An 8651-nucleotide genomic window follows, 5' to 3' on the forward strand; every position below is an offset into this window, starting at 1 on the left:
CTGGGCAACGGCCTCATCATCAGCGCCGTAGCCTGCGGCCACCACCTGCACACACCCATGTTCTTCTTCCTGCTCAACCTGGCCCTCACTGACCTGGGCTCCATCTGCACCACTGTCCCCAAAGCCATGCACAATTACCTCTGGGACACCAGAGACATCTCCTACACTGGATGTGCTACTCAGCTCTTTTTCTTTATGTTCTTCATTGGAGCAGAGTTTTATCTGCTGACTGTCATGTGCTATGACCGCTACGTGTCCATCTGCAAACCCCTGCACTACGGGACCCTCCTGGGCAGCAGAGCTTGTGCCCACATGGCAGCAGCTGCCTGGGCCAGTGCCTTTCTCTATTCACTGATACACACAGCCAATACATTTTCCCTGCCTCTGTGCCATGGCAATGCCCTGGGTCAGTTCTTCTGTGAAATCCCGCAGATCCTCAAGCTCTCCTGCTCCAAATCCTACCTCAGGGAATTTTGGCTCATTGTGTTTTCCATTTCTTTACTATTTGGTTGTTTTGTGTTCATGGTTTTCTCCTATGTGCAGATTTTCAGGGCTGTGCTGAGGATCCCCTCTGAGCAGGGACGGCACAAAGCCTTTTCCACCTGCCTCCCTCACCTGGCTGTGGTCTCCCTCTTTGTCAGCACTGGGTTTTTTGCCTACCTGAAGCCCCCCTCCATCTCCTCCCCATCCCTGGATCTGGCCCTGTCACTTCTGTACTCAGTGGTGCCTCCAGCCCTGAACCCCCTCATCTACAGCCTGAGGAACCAGGAGCTCAAGGCTGCTGTGAGGAGACTGCTGACTGGATGGTTTTGGAAATATTAAAGAGGTGGCCTATTTCTGGCAATCATTTGTAATAAAAGCAATTTTTTATACTTTTTGTTCATTTGGTTGTGGGTTTTTTCTTTTATTTACTTTTTTAATCTTGTCCACAAAGAAAGGTCACTTTTTATGCCATTTCCCATTTTGTTTCTCTCTACCATCCCTATAGTCACACACTGTGTCAATGAGGGGCTATGCCCTTGCTACCTCTAAACGCACTAAAGGATGTCCCAGCCAAGTTTTCTGCAGATATGCCCGTTTGTTGCCTTCTCTGGAGCTGCAGCAGCAATGTCTGTGTGCAGAGCTGGGGGCTGATCAGGGCTTCCCCGGCAGCTGTGCCCAGCTGCAGCAGTATTTGGTGTTGCCAGTGCTGCTGCCGTGGCCCTGCCCCGCTGCCCTGGTGGCCCTGGTGTTGCTGCAGGGTCTGAGTGCTCTTGGGGCCGGGCACAGCCCTGGGGGTGCCAGTGCCGGGGCTGCAGTAGGGACAGGCCATGGGCACTGCTGGGGCAGCGCTGACGCCTCAGGCCAGGCTCTGGGGGCTCCAGACTCCTTGCCCAGGCTCTCTCAAGAACATGGACAGGCCAATGCTCAGCACAGAAAAGCCCTGTGAGCTGCCCCAGGCTGGCTGTGGGCAGGCTGGGGGCAAACAGCATGGCTGGGGCTCTGCAAGGGCCCTGGGGCAGATGGGAAGGAGCAGCAGAGCAGGGGCTGATCCATCCCCAGTGCACTGCACAGCCCAGGGCAGCGTCCCAGAGCGTCATGATGGAGCTGCCAACAACATCCCCCCTCTGCAGCCCTGGCCTCTCCCCCAGCTCACACAGGTGCCCCATCCTTGCAGGCACAGACACGGCAGCACTGGCTCAGCAGCCCCTGTTTGCATTGCACACAGCAGGGGGAGCACCCCCATGCTGTTGCTGTGGGGACATGAACCTGAGGGAACACAAATGCCATCAGCCCCTGGGGCCAGCAAGGGCTGGGGGACACCAGGGAAACCTCTCAGCTTTGTCCTGGCCTCTGCAGTCAGCCAGAAAGTTTGTTCCCATGAGCTGGGAGTTTCCTGTCCCACTGCACATGCAGTTGCTCAGAGCCAGGGCTGCCTGGCAGCCACCCCCAAACTGCCCTGAGCATTTCCTTGGCTTCACCTTTGCTTTCTGTACTCTTTGCTTGTACAAATTTCTTCCTCTTGCCCACCCCTGTTTCCTCCCCCGCAAAGAGCCCATCCCTGTTTGCCCTTTCCTCTCTGGCCCCACTCCCTATTGAAGTTCCTGACTTGGCACCATGGGAACGTCCCTTGGGCAGCAGGATCATCCTACAAGTGCTGCAGGAATTGTCTGCAGGCTCCTGCAGTGTCTGGTGCTGCTCCCTTGCCAGCGGCACCCCAAGCCAGGGGGGCACATCTGGGCTGCTGTGTCTGGCTCTGGGGCTCCCTGTTTTGGGCAGTGAGGAGGAGCTGCAGAGGCTCCTCTGGACTGACAGGATGGGCTTTGGGGCTGGCAGGAGAAGCTGAGGGACCTGGGCTGCTGGAGCTTCTGAAGAGGAGGCCCAGGGCTCCTCCTGCAACTGCTCCAAGGGTGGTTTCAGAGAATCCCAGAATCAGCAAGGTTGGGAAAGACCTTGGAGATCATCAAGTCCAACCTGTGCCCTGGCACCGCCTTGTCTCCCCTGAGCCTCCTCTTCTCCAGGATAAACAACTGTAGGTCCCTCAGCTGCTCTTCACAGGAGTTGGTAGCTTGTGTTCCAGACCCCTCCCCAGCCTTTTTGCCCTTCTCTGGACACGCTCCAGCCCCTCCATGTCCTTCCTAAATTGGGTGGCCCACGACTGGACACAGCACTCGAGGTGCTGCCCAAGCAGTGCTGAGCACAGGGGAACAATCCCTGCCCTTCTCCTGCTGGCCACACCATTCCTGATCCAGGCCAGGGGCCATTGGCCTTCTTGGCCCCCTGGGCACACTGCTGCCTCATGTCCAGCCTGCTGTCCGTCAGTCTCTGCAGGTCCCTTTCTGCCTGGCTGCTGTCCAGCCCCTCTGTCCCCAGCCTGTAGCACTGCAGGGGTTGTTGTGGCCAAAGTGCAGGACCCAGCACTTGGACTTGTTAAACCTCACCTTGTTGGATTTGGTTCCTGGATCCAGCCTGTCCAGGGCCCTGTGCAGAGCCCTCCTACCCTCCAGCAGATCCACACTCACACCCAGCTTGGTGTCATCTGCAAATTTGCTGATGCTGGACTCAGTCCCCACATGCAGATCATCAGTGCAGACATTGAAATCCACGCTGGCTGGCTCTGACCCCTCGGCCATCCTGTGGGTGCCCTGTGACGGCACTCAGGGTGATCTGTTCCATAACCTTTCTGGGCACCCAGGTCAGGCTGACAGGCCTGGAGTTCCCCAGATCCTCCTTCCAGCCCTTCTTGGGGATGGGCTCACATTGGCACCTCCAGTGCTCTGGGACCTCCCTGCTGAGCCAGCACTGATGGTAAATGATGGAGAGCAGCTTGGGGAGCTCATCCACAGCTCCCTCATCTCCCTGGGATGGATCCCATCTGCACCCAGAGACACCTGTGAGCATCTGAGTGGCTCAGCAGGTCATCAACTGCTTCCTCCTGGATTACAGGGGGGCTGTTCTGCTCCCTGTGCCCATCTACCAGCTCAGCAGAGCACTTGTCCTGATGACAGCCTGCCCTAATATCGAAAATTGAGAGAAACAAGATGTTAAGTAGCTCTGCCTTCTCCTTATCTTTAGTGTCTATATACCCTACTGAATCCAATAAAGAGTAGAGGTTTTCCTTACCCCATGTTTTGCTATTAATTTAATTGTGGAAGCATTGTCTATTTTTTTTTCACAGAAGTGGTCAGGTTAAACTCTATTTGAGCTTTCACCTCTTGACTTTTTTTCTGCACGACTTCACAACATCCTTAAACATTTCCTAAGCTGCTTAACCTTCTGTCCAAAGTTGATGCACCTCTTGTTACCCTTGAGCTCCCACAAAATCTCCATGGCCAGCCAGGCCAGTCTTTTTCCTCACTAGCTCGTCTTTTGCCACACTGGGACAGGCTGCTCCTTCCCCTTAAGATTACTTCCTTGAAATGTGTCCATCCTTCCTGGACCCCTTTGTTTTTAAGGGATGTTTTCCTTCAAAAAATCAGGACCTAATTTGGTACTCCCAAAATCAGCATCCTAAACAGCCCAAAGTCTTCCCTTCCTAATTCCCCTGTAGAAATTTTGTTGCTGCCCCTCCTTCTTTCCCAAAACATTGAAAACTTAATTATTTCATGGTCACTGTGCCCCAGGCAACCTCTGAGCACCACATCTGCCACCAGCCCTTCTCTGTTTATGAACAGTAGCAGACAGAACTTTCCTTGGCAGTGGGAGTGTTACCAAAACCTTAGTAAAATAGAAAACTCCTTAACACCAATGCAGCATTAAAAAGCAGCATTATTTATTCAGGGGAATGCACGGGGGACAGCTCCTCCCAAAGCCCTTCAGGCTGAGTAAAGGAAAGTTTCTGTTTACAGTCTGTATATTGCACACATATTCATTGATTTTCCCAGACTAAACATAAATATGATAATGGTTTCCCCAAATTCATTCACATATTTCCCCTCCCCTTCCCCATGTGTTCTTCTGTCCTGGGGGGTCTCTCTGGTGGTCCCTGGTGGTCATGGACCCCAATGTTCCAGCGGGCCTGGCTGAGCTGGCAGGACACTGAGGCTGCTAAACTTCCAGTTCCCCTTCTCACACAATGGGCATTGTGTGGTTTCCACAGGCCTGGGGTTTTGGAGAACAAGCTCCAGGTGTCAGCTCACCTGGTGGAGACAATTTATCATCTGGTAACATGAGGTCACAGAGTGGGCTTTGACATCACAGAGCGGGTTATTTGAGGTGTTTGAGCAGCTATGACATTATATACTGCCTCTGTGACATCACAGAGCCATCTGTCACATCAGAGGGCAGAGGTCTGACATCACAGAGCAGACTGTGATATCACAGAGTTGGCTGTGACCAGCTGTGACCAGCCATCAGAGATCAGCTGTGTGACATTGGAGAATGGGCTGTGACATCACAGAGCAGGCTGTGACATCAGAGAGCAGGCTGTGACATCCCAGAGGGGCTGTGTGACATCCCAGCAGGGCTGTGTCAGGTCACTGGGTTGGTCACTCTGCCCCAGCTCCCCCTCACAGTTTCTCCCAACAAGTCCAATGCTGTTCATGCCCAGCAGGGTCCCTGTCCCCCGGGATCCCCCCGGCCCACCTGGAGCCACAGCCTCCACCAAAGGATGTTCCACAGGATCCACCCCAGAGCCTGACAGGGGACAAGGGGCCAGGGCTGTGTGACCAGGACATCAAGGACGTGGATTATCCAGGTCACTGTGGCCTGGGTTGGGTTCCCCAAACTAGGAAAGATGTCTGGCAGCTGGAGCAGGGTCTGGGAAGGGCCTCCAAGGTGGGGCTGGAGCCCTTGGGCTGTGAGCAGAGGCTGAGGGAGCTGGGCTGGTCCAGCCCAGAGCAGGGAAGGCTGAGGGGCTCCTCATCCCAGCCTGGCAGTGCCAGCGAGGAGGGGATGGAGAACACAGAGCCAGGCTCTTGACCGGGGGGCCTGGGGGGAGACAAAAGCCAATGGGTGGAAGGGGAAAGAGGGGAGATCAGCCAGGGCATGAGGAGGTGAAATGAGTCAGCTTTTTTCAGCATTTCCTCAACACCAAAAGCAGCCTGACCTCCCATCTCCATCCACCACTGACAGCTTGGCAAATCAGGAATTTTTGGAGCTGTTTTGCACCCACTCCAGGATGAGCATGCTGATACAAAAACTTAATTGTTCTTTTGTCAGAAATTAATTTTAGTATGGAAATCACCTGTGAATGGTGGACTCATCAGATGCTGCTGGGACGTTGCACATATCTCAGGGAGGATTGTGATTGGTTTGAAATGGTGTCCTGTTCAACTGGGGCCTGTTTGCCATGAAGAGAAATTTTCTGTACCTCTGAGTGTCACCAGTTCCACAGCCCCCAAAAGACACAAACGTGATGAGTTGTGGTTCCCACTCTAGTGGTAGCACTTGGACCTCCCTCCATAGCCAGAGCAGAGCTCCCTTATCCCACAAAGTCCCTGGCAATGCAGGGATGAAGGAAACAGGACAGGCTGTGGGGATCAGGGGCAGGGTAGGGCCAGGGATTTGGGATGTGTGTAAGCCCAGGGTAGGACCCGGCCCTTGGCTGCGGTGAACCTCATCCAATTGTCCTGGGCCCATGGCTCCATCCTGTCCAGATCCCTCTGCAGAGCTTCCTGCCCTCCAGCACAGCCACACTCCCACCCAGCTTGGGCTCACCTGGGAACTGACTGAGGGTACTCTCGATGGCCTCATCCAGATCAGCAATAAAGAGATTGAACTGACCTAGCCCCAGTTCTGAGCCCTGGGGACACCCCTGGATGTGACTCCATTCCTCAGCTGCTCTGAGTGCCAGGGGTTGGATGAGGGAAATAGTGAGGAGGAGATGGAGACAAAGTGTGACTGATTGTCAGCCATGAAGGGTCCGGATTTTCATATCTGTTCAGACTGCATGAAGAGGTGCTGGGGATCAATATCAATTGGACATTGCTGATATCAATCTATGAACAAAATAAGAAAACAGGAAGAAACAATTCTCTCTGCATTGTTTTAAATACAGTATATTCACATTAAATAGACTTCTGAAATCTGTCTAATTAACCAAAGAACACATGAAAACTTAGATTATTCCCAAGGGCTTTTCTTGTTCAGGTGTGTTAGGAACAAATATTTATTAGCCTTTTACATTAAATTTCTGAACGGAAGACCTCAAGAAAAAAGAGGCCTCTGGAGAAATAAAATTCATCATCAACCTCCAAGTGGCTGAGAACCCATCCCCATCAGGGCAGAAATGAACAGAAATGGGAACAGCTTTTTGGCAGGCCCAGCTTTGGCATGGGCCCTGGGCCTGGAGCAGGAGCAGCTCTTGAGGGCCCCAAGGCCGGGGCTCTTGTGCTGCCCTGGGCAGATGGGATGGCAGCAGGGGCTGCAGAGCCCTCAGCACCTCAGCCCGAGGGGAGCAGGGCAGCCAGCGAGCCTCCTTTGGCCTTGGCCAAGCACCTTCCCCCATGGTGGGGCTGAGTCCTGTGGCAGCTGCAGCTGCTGCTGTGCCCTTGCCAGGGGCTGGGGCCGTGGGGCAGTGCCCAGAGCAGCCTGGCCTGAGCAGAGCTGTGGGGCCAGAGCTGGCTGGGCTGGGCTGGGCTGGGCTGGGGAGAGGTCCTTGGTGCTGCCCAGAGCTCAGGGCAGCTGGCAGAGCTTGCAGGGAGCTGGGCTGGGCTCCGAGAGCCTGGCCCAGAAACCATCAGTGTCCATCTCAGCCTGGCTGAGCGTGCAGGGGCAGGACTCAGGCCAGGCCTTGTGGGGCAGGACCAGCGCCTGTGCAAGGCATTGCAAACAGGCAAGTGGCCCAGAGAGGAGGCTGCTCTGTGCTCTTGGTGGCATGGACAGAGCAGGGAGGGGGCGCAGGACATTTGCCAGCACCAGCCTCTGTGCCCATGCATTGGCAGCCTTGGCTGCTGAGCCCAGCTTTGGCCTGGTCTGAGTTTGGCTGTGGCCCAGCTCCATCCTCCTGCGGGGCTCAGGGCCTGTTCCAGGCCATGGCCAGCCCTGGCTGCCTCTCTGCTGGCCCAGAGGCCGGCAGAGCCCAGAGCAGGGCTGTCTGTGCAGCCCCACAGGTGCCAGGGGCTCTGCAGGAGCTGGCAGAGGCTGCCCAGCAGGGAGGCCATGGGGCACAGAGCCCCAAGGCTACTGTGGGCACCACGGCACAGGGGCCGTTCCCACCTGCAATGCTCCTGGCCTGGGCTGGGCCTGCACAGGGGCTGGGCCACCACGGCTGGGCCAGCACAGGGCCACAAAGGGGCCACGCAGCCACTCCTGGGGCTGACAGCAAGGTCAGGCACACACAAGCAATTGCTGAGCATGGCCTGCGCTGGCCAGGCCTGAATGTGCCAAAGGCAGAGCTCAGCTGCCCTGGGGGCTGCAGGAACAGTCCAGAGCCCAAAGATCCTCCATGGCTTTGCTGGAGACCAAGGCTGCAAGAGGGAAATGCAGGGCTGCTGCGGGATGGAGAGGACATTGATTTCCAGCACACACCTCAGCTCTCTGATGATCCCGGCACCATGCTGGGCCCTGTTTCAGACTGGAGCAGAGCAGATGTTGATGGGATAGGAGCCCTGCGGGGCTGTCAGGGACCTGTAGCTTGCAAGGTGCTCTGCTCTCCCTCAGGTGATCTCGGAGTGATCCAATCGAAGCTGGGCACCTCAGGGCACAAGTGACCCTGCCTTTTCATGGGCACACAACTGATGTCTGCCTGGAAAGGGGCTCAGGTTTTAATACCTGTTAGTTCCATAATATACAAGCAAATATTGATTATCTGTGCAATTTGAATACTCTTAAGGAATGGCAACCTTTTCCCACCAGAAACGGGGATTTCCTGGAAGCGTACTGATGGCAGGAGAAGAAATACTGATCTTCCCATCTACTTGTGTCACCAATAATTAGTCTATTATTTAATCCGTCTCTTTTCCATCAAGTGCTTCCATCTCTCTTGGTTAAATGGCCATGTCTAAGGACATCTCTTCACCAGACCAGCTGGATATTTCTTCTTCCCACTGGTCCCAGATTTCCTCCACCTGATGCTCTGTGGTCATTCAAGTGCCTCATAACTGACTGGTTTCATGCTTTGAGCTTCAGAGAGTTGCCCAAACTTTCTGAAATTTAAATAAATATCACGTAAGGCGACATCGTAATTGTCTTTATATCTATCACAGAATTACCTTTTCTTATATCTATGT

At 54.5% G+C, this 8651-nt stretch overlaps 1 protein-coding gene across 1 annotated transcript; it reads left to right on the forward strand.

Annotated features, from left to right (window-relative positions):
• Positions 1-270: 270 nt before the first annotated feature.
• Positions 271-8097, forward strand: LOC134433345 (olfactory receptor 14J1-like; the record flags this gene model as incomplete). Its single annotated transcript, XM_063182202.1, has 2 exons — positions 271-732; positions 8083-8097. Coding segments are annotated over 2 exons (477 nt in total), but the record flags the coding sequence as incomplete, so codon positions are not given.
• Between the last annotated feature and the right edge of the window lie 554 nt (positions 8098-8651).

Source organism: Melospiza melodia, unplaced genomic scaffold, assembly GCF_035770615.1.
Source record: "Melospiza melodia melodia isolate bMelMel2 unplaced genomic scaffold, bMelMel2.pri scaffold_18, whole genome shotgun sequence".
NCBI classification, from domain to species: Eukaryota; Metazoa; Chordata; class Aves; order Passeriformes; family Passerellidae; genus Melospiza; species Melospiza melodia.